The sequence below is a fragment of the Lepus europaeus genome, chromosome 6 (genome assembly GCF_033115175.1).
Source record: "Lepus europaeus isolate LE1 chromosome 6, mLepTim1.pri, whole genome shotgun sequence".
Classification (NCBI taxonomy): domain Eukaryota; kingdom Metazoa; phylum Chordata; class Mammalia; order Lagomorpha; family Leporidae; genus Lepus; species Lepus europaeus.
This window is the reverse complement of record NC_084832.1, coordinates 99202400-99227094: the sequence shown is the minus strand read 5'-3', so window position 1 is coordinate 99227094 and position 24695 is coordinate 99202400. Positions and strand designations below refer to the sequence as shown.

The 24695-nt window shown below is 52.5% G+C and overlaps 1 protein-coding gene across 1 annotated transcript in view; it reads right to left on the bottom strand.

The window, feature by feature from the left end:
* VWF (von Willebrand factor) overlaps positions 1–24695 on the bottom strand; it is a 159067-nt gene that overhangs the window by 120407 nt on the left and 13965 nt on the right. Inside the window, exon 6 of the mRNA XM_062195452.1 lies at positions 15815–15939. Coding sequence (XP_062051436.1) covers positions 15815–15939 — 125 coding nt within the window. The remainder of the gene's footprint in view (positions 1–15814; positions 15940–24695) is intronic.

The following is a 24695-nucleotide window of genomic DNA, read 5'->3' as shown; positions in this document are numbered from 1 at the left end:
AACTGCACAGAGGTTTGCCACGACGGGCCTGTGTATTGGAGTCAGGAGCCAGGGCCTCCTCTTTCATGGCATCTCGGAGGGTCCAGGGGAAGAGAAAGCTGGCCCAGCCTTGTTCACCATCCTCAGCATCCATCCCAGCCATGCCGGGCTGTGCCCACAATGACCAGCCCCTCAGAGAGTCCAGCATCAGAAGCAGGCAAGCAGAGCTGAGCATCCTGGCTACACCAGAACCACAGCAGACCCTGCTGCACCATAGAAGAGCAGTAACCACCAGCCCGGGGTTCCTGCGGAACGGCAGGAGCATAGCCAGCAAGCAAACTCGCCACACAAGAGCACAGTCGTCAGCAACCACCAGTCTTGGGAGCCAACTTGGGACAGCAGCAGCCCCTCTCCGGCCCCACCTCTGTGAGTTCCCTTCCATTGGCTTGCACCCCTGGGTGACTCAACTCACCCCAGCCCTGCCCCGGGCTGGAAGAGGGGACTCAGGCAGATCAGGTCACCTTGTTGGAGGTGGGTGTCCTCCAGCAGAGGGGCTGAGTCACAAGGGGTGACCTCCCATGGGGCACCCTGAGTGTTTCTGGAAACAATGACCTGGGTGAGGTCATCAGGGAGGCCTGCCCTGACCTCATTCCGGCCTCTGCAGCCCCAGACTCCGGTGCAGCCTCTTCCACCTGCACCCTGTGCGAGCTGGCACTGGTGCCTCAGCCCCTCCTCCTCTGTGAACCAAGAAGACCTGTGGGCCCCCATCTGGTAGGCCTGAAGGGAAGCTTGGACAGCATCCTGTGAGTAAAAGGTTTGTCCTAACAAATGCTGGCCTCGTATCAGCATCCTCATCATTGTCCTCTGTCTCCTGGCCACCAGAGAGGTCCCTTCCACCATCCTCCTGCCATCAGGTTGGTCTTCCAGAATGGCGAGCAGGTCCCCAGTGGGCCAGAGGATACTTTTATCCCTGACCTTTATCTCCATGGCTCTGCACTGTACTGGGATGAACGGTTGCCATGGCAACAGTATCACTTCCCTGGTCTCCTGGGTGCTCCATGGAGACCAGAGTGGCCCCTTGTGTGGGAGGTTCACACTCCTCCAGAACAAACTGGGTTTCTTTCTAGTGACCAGGGGGGAGATCTTTCTTTCTTTCTTTTTTTTTTTTTTTAAGATTAATTGTATTTGAAAGGTAAAGTGATGGGGTGGGAAGGGAGAGAGATCTTTCACCCACTAGTTCACTCCCCAAATGACTGTAGCAGCTGGTCTGGGCCAGGTCAAAGCCAGGAGCCAGGAACTCCATCCAGGTCTCCCACATGGGTAGCAGGGGCCCAAGCACTCGAGCCATCCTCCACTGCTTCCCCAGGTGCATTAGCAGGGAGCTGGATTAGAAGTGGAGCAGCTGGGACAGAATCTGCATTCATAAGGAATTCTGGCATTGCAAGAGGCTGCTTGACCTTGATGTTTTGCTAGCAACTGCCACTGCCATGGAAGCTGTAGGACAATAGCACGGAGCCCTCTCTGCACACAGGACCTATATGTGCAGGTGTAGGGACCAAGAACTAGAGATTCTCATGGGGCGGGGCACACATGTCAGCCAAGGAAAGAAAAGCCCCTGGAGTCCGGGCAGCCTCGCTCCCAGAGCCCCAGGGAGGCAGCGCTCAGCATAGCTGTCTTGAGCTGGCCCAAGTCAGCCTTTTCCCAGCTGCCAGGGAAAATGGGCCCAGCACCCATGCACACTGCCGGGGAGCTCCCCGGAGGATTAAATGATGGATGCCCTAGGGAGAACAGTGTTTCCTGGGGTGTGTTAAGCCACTACCTGCAACACCCACATCCCATGTTGGTCTGCCTGTTTGAGTTCTGGCAACTCTGCTCTGATCCAGCTCCTGCTAATACACCTGAGAATCAGCAGGTGATGACCCCAGCATCTGACTTCCTGCTACCATGTGCGAGACCCGGATGGAGTTCCTGGCTCCAGGCTTCAGGCTCCAAGCTCCAGGCTTTGGCCTGGCCCAGCCCCAGCCCTTTGAACCATTCGGAGAGTGGTTCAGCAGATGGAAGATCTTGATCTCTCTCTCTCTCTCACTCTCTCTCTCAGTCACTCTGCATTTCAAATAAATACATAAATCTAGCAGGAGAAGAAGGAGGAGGAAGAGGAGAGGAGAGGAGAACTACTACAACCTAACAGCAACAGCATTTTCTGCAGGACAGGGACGTGGATTTTTACAGAAACAGCCCCTCCTTTCTTAGAACAATTCTTGTGGCCTCCATCATCCACACTGAAACCTGGCTATGGTTTCTCTCTGCACAGAAGCAAAAGGTCCTCCAGCCTTTCTCTAGCTAGCCCCCACTAGACATCAGTCAACACACGCAGCCACAATCCGAGCCCTGGCAGGATATCCAGGAGTCTGCCCGGCCCCTGGAGCCACATCTGTCCCCACCCTGCAGCTGCACCACGGCTCTCCGTGCTGCTCCTGGCTTCCCAGCTCTCCATGAGCAGCCCTGCCAGGCCAGGCCAGGTTCACAGGCAGGACACAGAAATAAGTGCAAGACGGAGACAACGTCTGGCGCTGTGATTCATGGAGGACACCTTCGCCCAGCAGGCACGGGCTGCGTGGCCCCCAGCAGTGCGCTCATGCGAATCTGACTGCATCCCGCTCCAGTGTAAAGGGCAAAGTTCTAGCTCACTGGGAAGGCACCAAGGCCAAGGCCATGACCTGACCCCAGCCCATCCCTCCCCGCTCTGCAGCTTGAACATTGCTGATGGCTCCCTTAACATTTCCTTTCATTTGCTGCCCAAGAAATACACCAGAGAGCGAACAGAAGCTGGTGGGGGGAGGGGAGTGGATATCCCCTTTTCTCATGCCCTGTACCTTTCTAGCTTTGACCTTGCCTGTGGCCCCACCCCACACCTCGGTCCAGGAACCACCTTTTCCAGGAGGGCTACTCTGGCTGCCCTGCTCCCCACCCTGCTGGGTCAGGAACACCCATAGCCCCCTGGGTGCCTCTACTCTTGTACTGAAGTTGTCCAGGCTACACTGTCTGCTCCATTCCCTTGCAAGCTGCTCAAAGATGGGAGCTGTGCTCCCAGGGCGTGCAGAGCGGGCAGCCAGGAAGTGCTGGATCAAACCCAACGGGAGTACGCACCACCAGGAGGAAGGTGCAGCACTCTCCATTGCTTAAGGGGCTCTCAGTGTCCCTGAGCCAGGTGTTTCCATGGGGTATGCATATCCGGGGGTCTGAAGTCTTGGTCCCAGTGTAGGGTAACTTCCGCACCGCAGCTGGAGACAGCCTGCAGCCAACATACCATGAAAGGCTTCCTAAAAGGAGGCCTGAGTCTGAGCCAGGCCCTGCACAGGATGTGACACAGGAGGGAGGTTGTGGGGGAGGAGGGAGGACCCACCAGGAAAAGCCAGTGACACAGTCACTGAGACAGGAGGAGACGCAGAGACGTTACGGCCCCGCTCATAAAACACCCCAGGAAAGACGCAGCTGTTCAGACAGGTAATGACAGCCCCAGTCACTTTCCAAACCTAACCAAGCTCTCCCCGGGTAAGTTTGGATTTTCTGCTTGTGCCCGGACCCCAAAACCCCTCTGAGAATTACTCCCACAGTGAAGGACTCAGAGGCACCGGCTATGGGGAAAGCAAGGTTTGTCCCCACCAAAACTCCCCAGTGTCACAGTAATGACAGGGGTAGTGCCTTTAAGAGAGGCTAATGCTTTCTCTTCCTCGGGTCAGGACTGGTTACCCCAGAACAGGCATGCCTAGATTCTCCACTCGGTCACCCTAGCACACCTGCCCGGTCCACGATTCTGCACCATGCTGTGATTCAGACACGGGGTGGTGTTGCCCTCACCAGCAACAAGAATCACCTGTCAATCAACCTCCTGTCTTTGGACACCATCAGTGCCTGGTGGCCTGTGACAGCCACACGGAACAGGTGAGCCAGCACCTTTCTCTCATTCACCACGGCTCCTTCCGCCATGTTAGCTGAGCGGGTCCTTGCTCACATCCCAAGCTGTGCATGGTTTAGGAAGGGCTCGTGTACCCTCCTTTCTTGTGGGAGCTGGTGAGGTTATGGTCACCAGTGGGCTGGGAGGGCAGACCAGCCCACGCTGGGCACCTGGCCGGGCCTGTCTGGCTCCTCCCTGCCCGCCTTCTCATGGGAGGCCACCCACTCCTCCATGGAGTCTCACCCCTTCTGCAGTAGACACCCATCCTAGGCCTCTTCCAACACCAGCCCAGCACCCCTGCCACAGACTGGCCCTTCAGGGGCCGGAGGACATCACCCGAGAACTTAAACCTCCTCGGAGGAAGGCCACCAACAGCCCCTCTCCGATTTGGAAACTGAAGCATGGAGGGAATAAAGAATTCAGCAGGCCAGCAGCTCTCAAAATGTGGTCCAGGAGGCAGGCATTTGCCACAGTGGTTAAGATGCCCCTGGTGATGCCCACATCCCGTACCGGAGTGCCTGTGTCCCACCTCTGCTCCAACTCCAGCTTCCTGCTGATGTGCACCTGGGGAGGCAGCAGATGGTGACAGCAGTAGTGGGGTTCCTGCAACCCATACAGGAGCCCCAGACTGAGTTCCCAGCTCCTGGCCCGGCCCAGCCTTCACAGGAGTTTGAGGAGGGAACCAGCAGGTGAGAGCTCGCTCTCTCTCTCTCTCTGCCCTTTAAATAGAGAAAAATTCAAAAGGGATAGCAAATTTTTCACAGGGTGGTCCAGCAGTTCCCTGGGGACCCCAGGATCCTTTCCGAAGTCCAGAAGGTCGAAATTGTCCTCATAATTGTCTACCTGCTCTTTTTCCCCCGCCTTCTTTCCCAAGTATACAGTGGAATTCTCCAGAGGCTCCTGATGGCTAACATCACACAGCTGAGTGCAGAGCAGCTCGGAGCGTCCAGCTCACTTCTCTCAAGCCGGACAGCCAGGAGACTTACAGAACTGGGACACAATGCCATCCTTCTGGATTTTTTATTGAGATTCATAGTTATTTTATTAAACAGATGTTCTTTACATTCAACATATGGGTTTATTATTTTTACTGGATTAAGAGATAGGTTTTAAATGCCTCAGTTTTAAAATCTAATGCAGTAAGTTCTGAGACATAGAACGCACATAAACAGCATCTCTTTCTTTGGAGCCTTTAATCACTTTTAAGACTGCAAAGCGTCCCTGAGACCTGCCGTACTAGTGAGGGGAGGCCCTGGCCGTCTTCACAACCCAGTCACCTGCCACCAAACCACACGTGGCACGGTGTTCCGCCCAGCCCTCCACCGCCCCGCTCCCAACACCCGGTCAGAAGACAGTGCAGCACAAGGGGCACAGCCCAGCTGCCAGTTAGAAGGCCAAAGCTCCCAGAATATGCGGCTTGAGAAACGAGGCGCTGCCTCTCCGCCCCTCCCTTTCCTCACCTGTAGAGCAGGGACTGTGTCGCAGAGACTGAGAGCTGTCCGCTATCCATTCTTCCTTCTCCCGCCATCTTGGGACCTTGGATTTCCAATGTTCACTGGCATACTCAGCCACCGGGCATAGAGTCCCACTCGCAGACTCCCTTGCAGCTAGGAGTAGCCCTGTGACGACTTGGTCCCATAGGACATAAGCAGCAGGGCCTGTGAGGCTGCCAAGAGTGTCCCCAAAGGGGAGGCTGCCCTGTTCTTGGTCCTGAGCTGGCATCACGGACCATAGGATGGAAGCCCCATGCTGAACTCGGCAGAGAACTGAAGCATTAGGACCTGGATCCAATGCCACAGGATCCTCTACTGAGCTTCTCAACGCGAGAGAAATAAACTTCCCTACTGAGCACTTAGATGTCCTGGCCACTCCTAACCACCACATGCTAGTAACAGCAGCCACCTGCTCCAAACCCCGAGCTACAGCCACTGTACTGCACCGGCTGCTAACCCAGTTGCTGTAAAATACAATTAAATGAGATTATTGCCCCCCCCCCAAAAAAAAAAAAAAAAACTAGGAAGGCAATCAAGCGCTTATAACTAGTATCATTTGTCTGCTGTCAATCATGGCTTCCCCACAGCTCTCTGCTAAACCATTCTGGCAGGGACACAAAATGAGGGTCAGTTAACTTGCACACTTCCAGCATCTCCCTGGCTCCAGTACTGTGTATCGGCTACTTCTGTCTTCTTTCATCTCCATGAGCTGGCTGGGGCCAACAGCCCAGATCCATCCATCCCTGACTGCAGCCCGCCTGGTGGGTGTGCAGGCCTGACAGTACCCATCTTAATCACATTTGCAGTTCATTAGAGCAGACCAGGCCTCTTCCCTGGAGACAGGAGGCTGGGTTCAAGGGAGGGGAAGAGAAAACAAGCCCCAGTCCCCAGGGGCAGGCAGGGGGAGGAGAGAGAGCTGAAGCCCAGTGATTGTGTTTGTTCCCAAACAGCTGACAAAGGAAAAGGGAGGGGGGCATTCCTTACTCCTGCAGTGAACAAAGGAAGGAGCCTCTAATGCAAAAGTGCAAGATTGTTCAGCCCGGCCTGCTCTTTCCAGCTCAGGGGTGGGTGTCGGCCAACTGCCCCAGGAGGAGTAGTGGAGGCGCCTGGAGCCAGAAGGCACCCAGAGTAGTGGGCTCAAGAATTCACCCCTGCACGAGCAAGTTGCTTTTCCGTTGGTCAGCCTGCAGGGATGGGTGGGGGAGGGTGGCCCATTCTATTTATAACTTCTGGATGGCGAAGATTCCCACCCACATTCCAAGATTCTGACTCACAAGGACCCCATGAAACTGGCTGAGAGACTTCCACGCGATGGGCTATTTGTGCCGACATGGACATTCCTCTCTGAGATGGTTGGGGCAGATTTGTCCCAGGAGACATGGCTGTCCCTCCTCACCCTCCGCTCTGGCCTCCTGGGAGGCTGCAAGGACAAGGGCTGGGCACCCTTTCCTGGTTCCCAGTTTGGAGTCTGCCCAGGCTCCAGGGATGGAAAACAACCCCTGAGCTGCTCTGGCACTGGCCGCTGGCAATGGGTGGTTTACTGACCCACAGCCACGTTTCGTGGCTCTCTGTCGTGGCTGTCCAGTTCCTCCCGTGTCTGGTCTCCTGATCTATGTGGCACCTTTCCAGCATCGCTCCAGCCACAGCCAAGGCCCCTATATGCATGGCCTGGTGCAAACCACCAGACTCAGGCCCCCTCTGGCCCACCGCAAACACATTTCTCTGATGCATTTGGAGTTGGCTAACTCAGAGAGACTGCAGACCTCTGCAGACACAGGAAAGGCTCTGAGAAGCTGCCCTTTTGTAAAAAGAAATCGACATTGATCTACATTAGCAAAGTAAACAGCAAGAGGCAGACAAAGGTTTTCTGTCTGCTAGTTCCTCCCACTCCCTTTCTGCCGGGGAAGGAGCCTTCCACAGGAAGGAGAGACTAGGGGAGAAGTGGGGAGGTGGCAGTGGCTGACACCTGGCCCAGACGGAGCTCAGCACTGGTAGTCCACCTGAGACTTCATCTGCATCACACAATGGTCCCTGCTCACCACCCTAACTTCCCCCTAGAAGCCCAAACCCTGTTCCTTCTGTTAAAATTATTATTTAAGAGACACAGAGGAAGGTAAACCACTGCCTATGGTGCCAGCATCCCATACGGGCATCCCATATGTGTCTCGGCTGCTCCACTTCCCATCCAGCTCTCTGCTATGGCCTGGGGAAGCAGTGGAAGATGGCCCAAGTTCTTGGGCCCCTGCACCAATGTGGAACACCAGGAAGAAGCTCCTGGCTCCTGGCTTCAGATTGGCGCAGCTCCAGCCGTTGCGGCCAATTAGAGAGTAAACCAGCAGATGGAAGACCTTTCTCTCTCTTTCTGCCTCTCCTCTCTCTGTGTAACTCTTTCAAATAAATAAATAAAAATAAATCTTTAAAGAGAGAGAGAGAGAGAACAGAGTTCCTATCCACTGGCTCACTTCCCAAATGCCTACAACAGCCAGGGCTGGGCCCTGCCGAAGCCAGGAACCCAGAACTCAAACCAAGTCTGCCAAGTGAGCGATGGGAACCCAAGCACATCAATTATTTGAGCATCTCTAACTTGAGCCATCACCTGCTGCCTCCCAGGGTGCACACTAGCAGGAAGCTGGAATGACAGCAGAGTCAGGACTTGAATGCAGGCACCAGGCCACATCCCACTAAGCTCTATCAAAGGACCACCACCATGTTTCTCTTTGACCCTCACACTCCTGCCTCAGCACAAAATCAGACTCGCATGTTCTTTTTCCTGTTGATCTATCTATCATCACTGTGTTTGATAGACTTAAAATGATCACTGTGGCGTATGGGGTAAAGCCACCTCCTACAGTGCCGGCATCCCATATGGGTGCTGGTTCCAGTCCCGGCTGCTCCACTTCCAATCCAGCTCTCTGCTGTGGCCTGGGAAAGCAGTAGAAGATGGTCCATGTCCTTGGGCCCCTGCAACTGTGTGGGAGACCGGAAGAAGCTCCTGGTTCCAGGCTTCAGATCATCCAAGCTTTGGCCATTGTGGCCATCTGGGGAGTGAACCAGCATATGGAAGACCTCTCTCTGTCTCTCTGTAACTCTGCTTTTCAAATAAATAAATAAATCTTAAAAAGAGAGAGAGAGAGTTTATTCCAGGCCAAAAGCACCCAAAGAGGCAGGAGGAGCAGGATGCCAGGAGTGGACCTGGGCAACGAGCCTCCCAGGTTAGTCAGTGCGCTCAGCTCCTCGGCCCAAGCCACCGCGCAGAGCCTCCCTCCCTCCCTCCCTGCCAGGGGCCTCTGCAAAGAAACAGCAGAAAGAACTGGGCACATTCTTTGCAAATAAACATCAGTTAATGAGGACATGAAGAGTGAAAGGCTTTGTCCCTGAACCGACAGGTATTTTTATGTGCCTCTCGGGGCCACAGAAGAGACACATGATGGTTACTCAAAGTCAACATGAGTGTTACAAATGTGAGCTCATGTGAGGCAGGTGATCTCCAGGGGCCAGGCGAAGTCCAGGTGACAGGCAGCGCGCGCTGCTTCAAGACAGAGGGGGAGGGAGGTAAGGAAAAGGGAAGACAGGACAAGCAAAAGAAAGCAAGGGTCGCGATCACCCAATAAACACCTAGTTCAGACCCTTGTGGAAAACAGCAAGTCCGGGGCAGTTAGATGACTCAGGAGAGCACTGGGGAAAGGTAGCTCCTGCATCAGGGCTGGAGATACCACCTGGCTTCTCCAGCGCCCAGGGACACTGAGGAACAGGGCTGTGGCTTGCCCCGGGGGCAGAATGAAATTCCAAGGACTTGACCTTAAAGCCAAGGTGGCAGCAGAGACCTGAGGGCAGGGAAGAGCAGGGGGCAGACAGAACTGGAGCTCTTCAAGAATCCCAACAGCTCTGCGTTCGGTGGGAGCCTGACCCTTCAGATTTATGACCGTATTTTTCCTTTGCTACAGACACTGGCTGCTCGCGAATAACTCTCCCCTGGCAGCTGAACTGGAGCCCTCATTTTCTCAATCAATCGAGACAAATTGTCTGGAGGAGCAGCTCCGTGAATGTGCATGGAGAGAACTCTGGGGGCCTGGGGCGGTAGCAGAAGCAGCAGAGTCTTCGCATCCCAGGGGAGGGGATCTGAGGGTGGTGAGGTTGGCTGCAGCAACTGGCGGAAGCCAGGCCCATGCCCAGCGCGACTATACTGGTCACCTGACGCTTTCCCCAGCAGGTGGGGAGCAAGAGCACTGGATGGACAAGCTGCAGCCCCTGGCTTCCTGTCCAGACAAGACTGGGAGATGAGGCCCAGATCCTTTGAAGAGATCCAGCCCCTGCTGACACTCCCCATACATAATTCCAGAAAGTGCACTGTGTTGTAGAGCTACCTTCACATTAGCATCAATTATTTGAGCACTTATAACTTAAGGCTCCAAGACTCCAGCAGTGCCACCCTTAATTTGAAAAGCTGAAAAGTCTGCACATTTGCATGCAATCAAACAAGCCATTATCAGTCCCAGAAGAGAGGCATCATCGGGTTGGGCTGGCATAACAAGGAACCATTCACCCCCTAGACGCTAAGTAATATGACCTGGCTCCCAGGATGAGCTGACTGCTTGCTACTATGTCTGCCTTGGGGGAAAAACAAGAAAGTGCCAGAGAAGTGGGAGAATACAGTCTAGCTACCATCAAGGAAAGCTCTTGGGGCACTGCAGCTTCCCCCACAGAGCACTCCGGCCCTGCAAAAGGCCCTGGAGCTGCAGTGGCAAACATTTGCAAAGGCCACCCCAGGAAGCAGACCTGACTTCAGCACCCCAGGGCCCCAGGGACTAGCAGGCAGTGAACAATTCAAAAGACAGCATTAATCACCTCCCAGGAGATGAGTTATTGTGCTTCTCAGCCAATGAGGGAGCTCCAGTCATAGGTAAATGTAACCTGATTGGCTAAGGCCAAAGCAGGCTTCTCAGATCAACAACCTGGGAGCTCTGGGAGATTGGGTATGTTTGCAGCCTCAGCTCTAAGAACTTGGGACAACCCAATTGCTGCAGCTGCTCCATGGACACTGGTTAGTAAGGACTGCAGTGCACCCAGGAGACAAAGCGAGTAGCAAGCATTGAGCAGAGCCTGGTAAAGGTGCCCCAGGAGGCAGACAAGGCCAGGCTGGGACTCCTCCCTCCCCTCTGTCTCCAGGAGACAAAGCACCCAGTCTCCCTCCTCCACCCTACCGCAGTGTCAGGTTCTCCTTTTGAGAAGCCTGTCTTCACCTCCCACTTCTTACTGATAAGCAAGATGACTGTTTTGTACTCTGAGGTCGGGAGAACATTTGCCAAGCACTTAGACTATGCTGGCCTGGGCTGGCAAAATGCAATAAGCTCCCAAGGGCAGGCACTCGGTGCAGTGGTTGAGAGGATGCTGGGGATGCCCGCATCCTGTATCAGAGTGTCTGAGGTTCAGAGCGAAGCCCTGTAATGTGAAGGCAGGACCCAGCCTCTGGCCTGCCTCCCTTAGCCCAAGGTGTCCTTGCCTGCCCTTCATCATGGCATCTTTTCCATAAACTTTTCATGGGGATATACAGTATACAAATCAGGGAACTTTGAAAAGTTTATGGAAATTCGAATTAGGAGATAATTATTTAGGTACCCAAAATTTTGAGATCCACATACGCATACAAGAGGTCTTCAAAAAGTTCATGGAAAAGGCATGAGATGAACAACTGTGCATGGATTCCAAACTTTGAGGCACCAACAAAGACTTATCTTTTAATTCCATTTTCCATAAACTTTTTGGAGTGTCCTCATACCTCAGTTCTCTCTTATTCTCTCCATGGCCCTGGCAGGTACAACTTCTAGGCCTGCTTTACTTACAGGAAACTGAGGCTTGTGCCTTGGCCAGAGTTACCCACACCCTCGGCACAATATCAAGGGGGTGAGGGAGACTCACGGGCATCAGAGGCCAGCTTCAGACACCTCAGACTTGTGCTGGAAGGGAGAAAACATGGTCCCCTTCTGCACTACAGCATCTTCTCTTTTTTTAAGATTTATTTTATTTATTTGAGAGGCAGTGCTACAGGTAGAGAAGGAGAAAGATCTTCCATGGGCTGGTTCACTCCCCAAATGGCTGCAACAGCAGGGGCTGGGCCAGGCTGAAGCCAGGAGGCAGGAGCTCCATCATCAGGGTCTCCCACAGGGGTGGCAGGGGCCCAAGGATTTGGGCCATTAGCAGGGAGCTGGATCAGAAGCAAAGCAGCTGGGGATTTGAACAGGCGATGCCAGCCTTACAGGCGGTAGCTTAAACCGCTGCACCACAACGCAGACCCTTCCTGAGGCCTGGAGAACTCAGTGTGACTTGGCATTGTGACCACTGGGCTACTTTCCAGGTGGTACAGACCTTGCAGGCTGGAGGACCAGCCCCACTGAAACACTGGAAACACCCCCCACTCCACCCCACCCACCCCAAACAAGCCTCTGGGAGTGCACTTGTTTACAAGCTGAAAGTTATCTGTGTTTACCACTTCAGCAGCTGGATTTAGCATCAGCCCAGAATACACTCCTTGGTTCAGAAGGTCACAGTGTTCCATGAAAATGAAGGAGCCTTACTGAAGGAATAACCAGCTAATAACGAAGCTTTCTCATACTATGAGTGTGTGTGAGGGTGTGAGAGTGTGTGTGAGTGTGAGAGTGTGTGACTGTGTGTGAGTATGACTGTGTGTGTGAGTGTGTGTGAGTGTGAGAGTGTGTGACTGTGTGTGAGTATGACTGTGTGTGAGAGTGTGTGAGTGTGAGAGTGTGTGACTGTGTGTGAGTATGACTGTGTGTGTGAGAGTGTGTGTGAGTGTGAGAGTGTGTGACTGTGTGTGAGTATGACTGTGTGTGTGAGTGTGTGTGAGTGTGAGAGTGTGTGACTGTGTGTGAGTATGACTGTGTGTGTGAGTGTGTGTGAGTGTGAGAGTGTGTGACTGTATGTGAGTATGACTGTGTGTGTGTGAGTGTGTGTGAGTGTGAGAGTGTGTGACTGTGTGTGAGTATGACTGTGTGTGTGAGTGTGAGAGTGTGTGACTGTGTGTATGACTGTGTGTGTGTGAGAGTGTGTGTGAGTGTGAGTGTGTGACTGTGTGTGAGTATGACTGTGTGTGTGAGTGTGTGTGAGTATGACTGTGTGTGTGAGTGTGAGAGTGTGTGACTGTGTGTGAGTATGACTGTGTGTGTGAGAGTGTGTGTGAGTGTGAGAGTGTGTGACTGTGTGTGAGTATGACTGTGTGTGTGAGAGTGTGTGTGAGTATGACTGTGTGTGTGAGTGTGAGAATGTGTGTGAGTGTGAGAGTGTGTGACTGTGTGAGTATGACTGTGTGTGTGAGTGTGTGTGAGTGTGAGAGTGTGTGACTGTGTGTGAGTATGACTGTGTGTATGAGAGTGTGTGTGAGTGTGAGAGTGTGTGACTGTGTGTGAGTATGACTGTGTGTGTGAGTGTGTGTGAGTGTAAGAGTGTGTGACTGTGTGTGAGTATGACTGTGTATATGTGTGTGAGTGTGTGTGACTGTGTGAGTGTGTGTGTGACTGTGTGAGTGTGTGAGAGTGTGTGTGAGTGTGAGAGTGTGTGACTGTGTGTGAGTATGACTGTGTGTGTGAGAGTGTGTGTGAGTGTGAGAGTGTGTGACTGTGTGTGAGTATGACTGTGTGTGTATGTGTGAGTATGTGTGAGAGTGTGTGTGAGTATGAGTGTGTGTGAGTGTGTGTGACTGTGTGAGAGTGTGTGTGAGTGTGAGAGTATGTGTGACTGTGTGTGCCTGTGAGTGTGAGAGCATGTGTGAGTGTGTGTGACTGTGTGTGAGTGTGTGTGAGAGTGTGTGTTAATGTGTGTGTTGTTTGTGGAATAGGAGGGAGCTTGGTTTCCCTCTTTAAGTGCAAATGTGGGTAAATCAGGTTTCCACAAGTGAGGGAGTCTGGACTATTATTGCCAAGGTCATCACAGTCCCTAGATAGGTAAGACTGCCTAACTTGTAGTCATCCACCTGTCCGTCAGATATTTCTTGAGACCTGTTAGATACTGCGTGGCTGGGCCAACCACAGAAGTACACGTACATTCTAGAACTGAAAAGAACCCAAGAATCTTAGGGAGCCCATTCCAGAACAGAAGCACAAGAGCTCCCAGCAGAAGGACGTGAGTAGCCCACAGGCAATGCAACCAAAACAGCAAAGGGCGGGCATGGGTCCAGCAGGGTGGGAACCCTGGGTCTGCAACCCACCAGTCGGTGGCTTTGGCGCCTCCTGAACCTCCTGTGGCTTGGTTTCCTCCAGATTCCCAGTCTGCATTGCGTCCCCCACTGAGGACTGGGAGGGCTCCTGTGAACCCTCCAGGCCTGTGGCAGCAGTGATCTGGGGGACAAGCAGGGGGCGCCCTCCTCGTGCAGGGGGCAGTGAGGGGGCCGAGTGAGCAGAGCCACTGTGCAGAGAATGCAGCGAGGGTTTGCATCCAGAGCGCAGGGACTCATCCACCAGCTGCCAAGAGGGTGGTATCTCGTCCCAGGAGCGGGGCTCCCTCCCTCACCCCGCAGGAGTCCAGCCGACACCCAGAGGCAGTGAAGAGTCAGTTAGTGAATGAAGGGAGTGACACAGAGCCCAGGCCCTGAATCATACTCAGATCGCCCCTAAAGTTAGCATCTTAGTGCCAACATGTGTTCTGAAAACTTCGCCAAGACTCACAGGCCTGATCAAAGTAGTGCCCAGTCTACCACAGAGCCACAGAGCCACAGACCTGCCATTTCAAAGTAACCACGCTGGCCCTCTCACTGGCCATTCAAAGAAAGTCCACACACGAACTGATCGTGCACTGCTCAACCTCCACTTCACTCTCTGAAATTCACCCAATACCCAGGAGTCCAGGGATTGACCAATAGCTGCCCGACCCCTTTGCTAACAACCTACTTCCTTCCCCGACGCCAGTGGCACTCATGGGGCTCCCTGGGCAGCAGGCGAGTGGACCCAGTTTCCAGGATTCTATAGCAATTCCTCCAATCAATGTCTAGAACATTCCCCTACAAACGCTGCCCTTGAGAGCGCCACAGGAAACCCCCCACACCTAACACATGTCGCCATCCCCTACACAAACGCTATGCCGGGGAACCTCGGTCCCCACGCTGAGTGTCGGAGCACAGTCTAGTAGGGGCCACGTGCCTCGCTGCTCCCTCCTCCCTCAGCCGGGTCAGCCTGGCTCTGACTCATCCGAGGAGCGAGGACTTCCCCCATCTGTAGTGGCATCACTCCCAACACCCACACACCGAGGCACAAAGGCCAGCTTTACTTGCAAATGTGGAGGCAGAACGGGGTCCTGCCCACCCCTTGCCCCACCCAGCCCTTCTCTCCACCTGGGAGATCCTGGTGAGTGGCACCATGAAGGCAACCCCAAAGGGGGAAAAGAGCTGTAAAAGGGGGTGTGGGAAGGGGTGAAGAGGTCTCCCCAGCTTTGCCAGGATCAGAGAGCAAGGCAGTAACCTACATGGGAGACAAGGAAGCCATGACCCCACAGGGGCTGAGATGGGAACCATGAGTGCTGCCTCCAGGAGCTGGGAGACACAAGGCATAGCTTCTCTTCCCTTGCTTTTTTTTTTAAAGATCTTTTTATTTATTTTTTTATTTGAGAGATAGAATTACAGAGGGAGAGACAGAGAGAAAAGCCTTCCATCAGCTGGTTCACTCCCCAAATGGCTGCTGGAGCTGCGCCGATCCAAAGCCAGGAGCCAGGAGCTTCTTCCAGGTCTCCCCCGTGGGTGCAGGGGCCCAAGCACTTGTGCCATCCTCCACTGCTTTCCCAAGCCATAGCAGAGAGCTGGCCTGGAAGAGGAGCAGCCGGGACTCAAACCGATGGCCATATGGGATGCTGGCGCCGCAGGCAGAAGCTTAGACCACTATGCCACAGCGCCAGCCCCTCCCTTGCTTTCAATTCAGCCTCCCTCAAGAAGGAATTCCTGCTCTTGGAGAGGAGGCTGAAGTGGGCTCACTAGGCTCTTTTCTGCCCCATCAGGGCCTCCATCTTGGACCCCTACCCACCCACCTGGCCTCCAGAACTGTAAGAAATGCTTCTGTTCTATATATAAATCCTCGCGTATGCTGTTACAGCAGCACCAGCAGAGAGAGAGAGAGAGAGAGAGAGAGAGAGAGAGAGAGAGACTCACTACCCATTGGCCCAGGCTTGGTTTTAGACTTCCAGGCCCAGAACAGAATGAGAGCGGACACACTCCAGCTGAAGTTGGTTCGCAGAAGGAAAAGGGACCCGCAGGAACCCCACGCAGAACCACCAGGGAGACCCCGGAGGCAGAGTGCTTCCTCCCCCAGGCGCAGCGCACAAGACAAATCCTTCCGCGGCTTGAGTCCCAGGCCCCACACCAGCTGCCCACACCTGGCCCGGCTCCACTTACCGTCTGCAGTTCCCCGGAAGAGCTGTTGCACGGGACGTTGGGAGGGGACACCCGCGGGCAGCGCCGTTCCCCACTGCTCAGGGCCCAGGAGTTGGCGAAGTCGTAGGGGTCTGAGGTCAAGGTCCCTGCAGAGCAAAATGTCAGGAAAAGGCTCCTTCGGTTCTGCCCGCCCCAGGGCTTCTCGGTGAAAGCGCTGGGTCTGTGAGTAGACACCAGGGCTCACCGTCAACCCACAGGGCTCAGCAAACACTGGGTGAGTGATGGATGGACAGGCGGGTGGATGGATGGATAAATGGACAGATGGGCGCAATGAAGGAGATGATATGAAAGAGAGAGGTGACATATGTCTCCATGCCTTGCCACGCCTTCCCCCCCCCCCCCATCAAACTTTCCCTTACTGCCGTAGCTATTTCCACTTAAAGTTTGAGAGGCAGCTCAAGAACCATTTCTTCCAGGGAGACTTTCTGGACTGCCCCACCCTAGCCTGTTTGGGTGTGCCCCATCTCGGGCCCCCTCCACACCCTGGGCATCCTACACAACCAAAACTCTCATTTCCCACGGAGCTGATATCCTTTGTGCATATCTCCAATTCAGCTGTGTGCACCTTAATTACGGATGTGGGGCTGCATCTCTCATTCTGCATCTTTATCTGGTGGGTTGCAGACGCTTAAAGCATTCCTGCAGGATGAAAGGAGGGGTGTGCCACGCAAGGAAGAGCCCCTGCATCCTCCAGGGACTCCCAGCATCTGTGTTTCAGCTCTGGGAGCCCTCATGTCACTGTCAGGCTCCTGGGCCCTCATGGTCTGGTGCAAAGGAATTGCCGGGTGACATTGCTGTGTCTTTATCACAAAGGTAGCGTGGGACCACTACCTCTGTAGAGTTGGGACGAGTGCTCCTTTACCCAGACAGACCTGGAAAGGTGAAGGATGTTTCAAGGTCAAATATCACACTTGGGAATAGGCCATAAAATATTGATGGAGAAAAAAAATAAAAGTGAAGGCTTAGAAGTCTAGTCAGTTGGCATCTGGGGTTTGATGGGTAGACAAAAAAATGCCTGTTATCCAGATATATTCATTTCCTAATCCTTGGAACTTGTAAATGTTATCTTTTTAAAAACAACTTTTTAAAGATTTATTTATTTATTTGAATGGCAGAGTTGCAGAGAGAGAGAGAGAGAGAGAGAGAGAAAGAAAGACAGATGGATCTTCCATCTGCCAGTTCACTCCCCAAATGACCTCAACAGCTGAGAATGGTCCAGGATGAAGTCCAGAGCTTGGAACTCCATCCAGATCTCCCACGTGGGTGGCAGGGACCCAAGCACTTGCGCCATCTTTTGCTGCCTTCCCAGGCACATTTGCAGGGAGCTGGATGTGAAGTGGAGTAGCCGGGACTCAAACTGGCATTGCAAAATGGGATACCATTATGCTAGGAGGCAGCTTAACCTGCAGCACCAGAACAACAGCCCATAAAATAGTTTTTGTTTATAAAAAATTTATAAAAACCAAAGAGGCAAGGAGAGACAGAGAGAGAGAGAGAGAAAGAAATATCTTCCATGGGGCTGGCGCCATGGCACAGTAGGTTAATCCTCCGCCTTCCGCACCAGGATCCCATATGGGCGCCTGTTCTAGTTCTGGCTGCCCCTCTTCCAGTCCAGCTCTCTGCTATGGCTTGGGAAAGCAGTAGAAGATGGCCCAAGTCCTTGGGCCCCTGCACCCACATGGGAGACCAGGAAGAAGAAGCTCCTGGCTCCTGGCTTTGGATCGGCACAGCTCCGGCCATTGCGGCCCTTTGGGGAATGAACCAACGGAAGGAAGACCTTTCTCTCTATCTCTCCCTCTCACTGTCTGTAACTCTAACTCTCAAATAAATAAAATCTTTGAAAGAAAAAGTATAGCACATATAGGGCACGTACTTGTTAAGACAGTGTGTATGACACTTGCACCCCATATTGCACCTGCTTGGGAGACCAGGAAGAAGCACCTGGCTCCTGGCTTCGGATCAGCACAGCTCCAGCCGTTGTGGACATTTGGGGAGTGAACCAATGGAAGGAAGACCTTTCTCTCTGTCTCTCCCTCTCACTGTCTGTAACTCTAACTCTCAAATAAAATAAAAAATCTTAAAAAAGAAAAGAAAAGAAATTTCTTCCATTCGCTCCCCAAATGCCCACAGCAGCCAGGACGGAGCAGCCTGAAGCTGAATTCCATCCAGGTCTCCCATGTGGTTGGAAGCAATCATTACCTCCTGCTTCCCAGAGTGCAATTAGCAGAAAACCGGAATCAGATGCAGAGCTAGGATTTGTTTATTTATTTATTTATTTATTTATTTATTTATTTATTTTGACAGGCAGAGTGGACAGTGAGAGAGAGATAGAGAGAAAGGTCTTCCTTTTTGCTGTTGGTTCACCCTCCAATGGCCGCCGCGGTAGGCGCGCTGCGGCCGGCGCACCGCGCTGATTTGATGGCAGGAGCCAGGTGCTTCTCCTGGTCTCCCATGGGGTGCAGGGCCCAAGGACTTGGGCCATCCTCCACTGCACTCCCTGGCCACAGCAGAGAGCTGGCCTGGAAGAGGGGCAACCGGGACAGGATCAGTGCCCCGACCGGGACTAGAACCCGGTGTGCCGGCGCCGCAAGGCGGAGGATTAGCCTATTGAGCCACGGCGCCGGCCAGAGCTAGGATTTGAACCCAGGCACTCCAATATGGGATCAAGGCATCCCAAGGCATCCCAAGCCAAGCCTTAACCACTTCAACAAATTATTTATTTAATAATAAATATTATCTTATATGGAAAACCACCTGCTTAAGTTGAGGTTCTTGAGGAGGGATTTGTCTTGGATTCCCCGGGAAGATAAGCACAGGCTGGAGGAGCCCAGAGACAACGCGTGCAGAGAAGGCGGCAGGCAGTGTGGTGATAGAGGCAGAGGTGGAAATGCCGCAGCCATGGGGCCAGCAATGTGGCGCAGTGGATTAAGCTGCTGCTTGTGACCCCGACATCCCATAGTACAGCACCAGAGCCAGCTCCCTGCTAATGTGCCCGGGAAGGCAGCAGATGATGGCTCAGGTGCCTGGGTGCCTGCCTTCTACACAGGAGACCTGCGTGGCATACCAGGCTCTTGGCTTCCCCTGAACCAGCCCTGACTACTGCTTTCTTTTGGGGAGGAAACCAGCAGATGAAGACCCCTCCCCTCTCCTCCCTCCACCCCGTCACTCTGCCTTTCAAATACATAAATCTCAGTATACGGCCTGCAGCAGCTGGAAGCGATTGTCCCCCCTTGAGCTTCCTAAGGGACCACAGCCCTGCCGACACCTTGATTTCCGACATTTGCTCTCCAGAACCATGAGAAAATCAATTTCTGCTGTTTCAAGCCCCACCAGGTTTGTGGTACATTGTTGGAAGCCACAGGAAACTAACATGTGGGAGAAGCCAGAAGGAAGGAGACTTGAACTTGTGGGGTGTCTGCTGTGTGCCAGCGAGGGGCAGGTGCTCTCTGTGCGCTGGGTCGCTCCACACCACACAGCTGGGACCCTGTCTAGCCAGCCGTATTGTGGAAGAGGCAGAGGAGAGGCTCCGTGTGGAAAAGCTCCTTCCGTCACCTGTGGGACCCAGGCTCACCGCATCACCCGCTGAGTGAGAAGTTAGACTGTGACTTCCGTCAGCTCGTTCTGTTTTAGCCCCAGCCCTCTGTGAAGTGAAACTTTAGGAGCTAAGTTTGAAGCAAGGCCTGAGGCCATCCTGGAGGTGGAATTACAGTATTCTTGCGCGGATACAACAGACAACGCTCTGAAAGCCAGAGCTGGAGCTGAACTGGGCAGATTCCCAGAAGTCAGGAAGCAAAGTTAACTGTTTGGGGACAAATACTGTTGAGTCTAATCCAACCCTGGAGACCCAGACATCACCAGAGCCCCGAGTTCTGGTCCACAGAGACCACCTGCTCCCTTAACAGCATGGGTCCCACATTCATTCCTTTAAATGCTAAAACCTGGAATAAGCAAGAGCGTTATTTTCAGACTAGCACTTCCACTTCTATTAGGATACATTAGAACAATCTGAAAGCTGTGAGACCACAAGGAACAAATATCTACAAATTACTACAAAGACCAAAGATCCTATTAAATCTACAGGCAAATCTCACCAAAAAAAAAAAAAAAAAAAAAAAAGTAGAATTCCGAGACACAGGATGAGACACCAGGGTGAGGGTGCATTGTTAGAGTAACCCGGTGAGGGTGGCCATGTTGCTAACCAAGGGCCTCGGGGTGGAAGGATGCCATTGGGGCACCCCTAATGTGGGACGGTGGACCTGACACCCCACTGTAGAGCTGGGACCTTGAACAGCTACACCCTCCCGGGAGAAAGTGGACAAGAAAAGAGACACGCTCCGAGAAACAAGGCAGCCAAGGTATCCGGTCTGCTCGGCCTGCGCCCCGATAGGAGAGGAGGGAGAGTCTCCCCCGAGAAGCTGTGGGGAGGAGAAAACCCTCCCGTGGGCGTCAGATTCCAGTGTGTTTCTTGTAAGATTCAGCAGCTCCAGGCTGACAATGAGCTCACATTTGGAAAATGAGGACGCACGGGGACAGAGCCACCGGGACCGAGCCACCGTCAGAAGGCGTCAGCAGGGTTAGAGAGCCACAAACTTCAGATAATGCAATCCTCGCAGAGCGCTTGCTTCCATCAGAATGTGATTCAGCCCCCAAACCCTTGCAGGACTTTAAGCCCCAGAGTCCTAAGTTAATGGCACGGAAAGGGTGGACACTTAATCCAAAGGGTTTAGGGGGTGGGGCCTGGTGGGATGTCCTTAGGTCACCAGGGGTGTGCCCCTGGGAAAGTAGTTCTTTTTTTTCTTTTAACTTTTATTTCTTTTTAATGACATTAAACACACATGCTACAAAGAGAAAAGATGGTGCCAGTGCTGTGGCATAGCTGGTAAGGCCACCACCTGCTGTGCCGGCATCCCATATGGGGACTGGTTCAGTTTGTGTCCCAGCTGCTCCTCTTCCCATCCAGCTCTCTGCTATGGCCTGGGAAAGCAGTAGAAGATGGCCCAAGTCTGGGCCCCTGCATCCATGTGGGAGACCTGGCTCCTGGCTCCTGGCTCCTGGCTTTGGATCAGTCCAGCTCCAGCCGTTGCGGCCATTTGGGGAGCGAACCAGAAGATGGAAGATATATATATATATATATATATATATATATATATATATATATATAACTCTACCTTTGAAATAAATAAATAAATCTTTAAAAAAGACAGGGGAGGAGAGAGAGAGAATATGATAAAGAGGAGGCACCAAACGTCAGCTTCATCACTGATTCTGACGACAACGCAGGTAAATCAGGACCTGCATCCGATGCACCGTTAGAGGTTATTTCAGGCTCCTCACCTACAAGCAAACTAAGCAGCACATTTGCACTCTGCTTTGTCAAGACCCCCATGGTGAGAACACAAGGGACGAACAAAGCTAGGGAAGCAGTTAAATGCACAGAGCCCTACTCACGTTACAAAATACAGTAAGAATTCCACCGGCACACTAGATGGAGAGGCCAACACCAGAAACGAAGATGCGGAGCTTTGACAGGATACGTAAACTCCAGATCAGATCCTGACCACCACCATTTTCAAGGCAGACATGCCTGATAACGGGTTTCCTTTGGTTTCTTTTTTTCTTCTGAAAGAATACCATGTTAGCCAGCACAGAACAGCCCTCTCCTCCCCCAGTTCAGCAGATGTAATTGAGCTTTGCAAGCTTGGGGAAAGCAGAACTATTTGAGCTAGGAGGAACTGCGATGATCCCATTTTCCAGTTAACCCGTCATTCAGTTGATTTGGCAAAGGCAATACTCCCATTACACATTCTGTACTGAGGGCGGGAACCTGAGGCCATGAGGGAACCCTCTACACTGGCTGGGTTTTCTGTGAAGAACCAGAGAGCCGCAGGGCCAGCTACTGAAGCTGCACTTCGTTTCAATTGCTTGGTCCCCAAGGTGGGGCGTTTGGCAGGTCTTGCTCCATCAGGCTAATTTAGAGCAGCCTGGGGAAGTGACCAAGGAAGGAAAGGCCACGGTGCCAACTGAAATAACAGGTTGTGACTGTTACCTTTGACTAGAACTTTGCCCTTCCACTTGGGTCCCAGAATCTAAACCAAATACCCAAGGGAAAAGAGACTGGATTAAAGCGATAAACACTTAGGGACAGCTATCCAAAACTGTAGGTGGCTTCAATGGTCAGGCTTTTCCCAAGTCAGTTTCTAAAATGGGGGAGGGGGTGATTAAGGCGGGGTACTCACCTACCAAGACAGGGCTGATGAATCAAGAAAACTAGACAGAGACCACAGCACCTGTCAGCAACTGTTGCAGGCAGTGAACTACCATAGCATGAACCCCAGAGAGGACAACACACTCCTACGAGGTCCATTAAGACGGACAAAGTCAGCCAGCTCTGGTTAGGGCCCCAAACTGTGAGCTCGAGGGAAGCTTATGTGCAAACGCTTAATCACCATTAGATCAGACCCAGTTGAGCGGTTCTGTGAGACCACGCTTCGAGGGCTTGAGCAGGTGGGAAGATGGTATGGGCTAGAGTCTGAGGGCACCCCTTGTTAACTGATCGTGGGGACCAAGGGAGCCCCTCCCAGGGCTCTCCACGGGATGGAGGCTCCCCGACCAACATTCGCGCTGATTACTACAAGCATCAACTTGCACAGACACTTGGCGCTCAGCAGACAAAACTGAAGTGCACCTGGCGCTTGGACAGCACTGGCCTGTCACAGAGCCGCGTGGGCGGCTCTTCCGTAGACAGCAGGGACGCCGCTGCAGAGGCCGTGCCTGACAGGGTACATGAAGCCTGGACGTAGAGCCCTAGGAAGCAGAGTGGTCACAGGGGGCTAAAAAGAAGAAGAGGGGCTACACTGTGGCGTAGCGGGTAAAGCCACCACCTGCAGTGCTGGCATCCCATTTGGCTGCCCCACTTCCGATCCAGCTCTCTGCTATGGCCTGCGAAAGCAGTAGAAGATGGCCCAAGTGTCTGGGCCCCTGCACCTGCATGGGAGATTCGGAAGAAGCTCCTGGCTTCGGATCAGTGTGGTTCCAGCTACTGTGGCCATGTGGGAAGTGAATCAGTGAGTAGAAGACCTCTCTCTCTGCCTCTACCTCTGCCTCTCTCTAACTCTGCCTTTCAAAAAAATAAATAAATATTTTAAAAAAAAAAAAGCCTGAGTGGAGCCCAACCTGTGTCTCTGCCTCCTGGCTCCCGTGTGATATTCCTGTGCACACTCCACCACCTGCCGTGGCTCCCTGCCAGAGCCAAAGCCTGCATTGTGCCATAGGAACCGTGACCTTTCAAAGCCATGAGCTAACTAACCCACTCTTTCCTTCATGGGTAGCTTGTCTCAGGCATTTCATTGTAGTAGAGCAAAGCTGACTGACACAGAGGCTATAAAACAAATATATTTAAAAGTATTATTGCAAAGAAGAAATTGCAACTTGGTAAAAGAACAAGACAGTAAGCAACAAATAATAAAGAGGGAGATTTACCTTCTGAAATTACAGCCATTGTCAATGAAATATGGAGAAATCTCAATTGCCAGGCCATTTGCTGATTAGACAGAGACAGAATCAGTAAGCTGGAAGGCAGATCTAAGTGGTGAGAAGCTGACAACCCAACTCTCCAGGAAATGTTTTGAAAAAGCTTTAATTCGGGGCCAGAGCTGTGGCGCAGCAGGTTAACACCCTGGCCTGAAGCACCGGCATCCCATATGGGTGCCAGTTCTAGTCCCAGCTGCTCCTCTTCCAATCCAGCTCTCTGCTATGGCCTGGGGAAGCAGTAGAAAATGGCCCAAGTCCCTGGGCCCCTGCACCCACATAGGAGACCGGAAAGAAGCACCTGGCTCCTGGCTTCGGATCAGCACAGCTCCGGCCATTGTGGTCAATTGGGGAGTGAACCATAGGTTGAAAGATCTCTTTCTCTCTCTGCCTCTCTGTGTGTAATTCTGACTTTCAAATAAATAAATAAATCTTTAAAAAAAAAAAAAAAGAAAGAAAAGAAAAAGCCTTAATTCACAGCAATTGCTGACATCCGTGGTGTAAGTACTTCTACCATGGCTGGTTTCAAGGTACCAACGTGACACCCCTGAACACAGAACTAGGGAAAATTGTACTGTATGTGAATTCCACCTCAATAAATCGGATTTTAAAAATAATAGTAAAATCTAGCTATATCCTGCTTTCATGAGATACATTTAAAACAAAATCATGCAGAAAGGCTGAGTATGGAAAAAGACGTGTCAAGACAACACTATTTTAACTTTTTTTTTTTTTTTTGACAGGCAGAGTTAGACAGCGATAGGGAGAGACAGAGAGAAGGGTCTTCCTTCCGTTGGTTCACTCCCAAATGGCTTCCACGACCGGCCGGCACGCTGTGCCGATCCGAAGCCCAGAGACAGGTGCTTCCTCCTGGTCTCCCATGCGGGTGCAGGGCCCAAGGACTTGGGCCATCCTCCACTGCACTCCCTGGCCACAGCAGAGAGCTGGACTGGAAGAGGGGCAACCGGGACAGAACCGGCGCCCCAACCGGGACTAGAACCTGAAGTACCGGCGCCGCAGGTGGAGGATTAGCCCAGTGAGCCGTGGCGAAGACAACACTAATCTAAAGGAAGGTAGAGAGCCTCTACCAATCTCAGCCAGATTTTTAAGGCAAGGGCATGGCTACAACCGAAGAGAGTAATTACACAAAAGGGGCAATTCACCGGAAAGAGGCAATATATCTGAAAATCGGCAACAAAGGCTTAATCTAAGACAAAAAGCAAACGTTGGCAGAATTACATAAAGAAACTGGTAAATTTACCACTATTGTGGAAAAAAATTCACCAGTTCTCTCTCTCTCTCTCTTTTTTTTTTT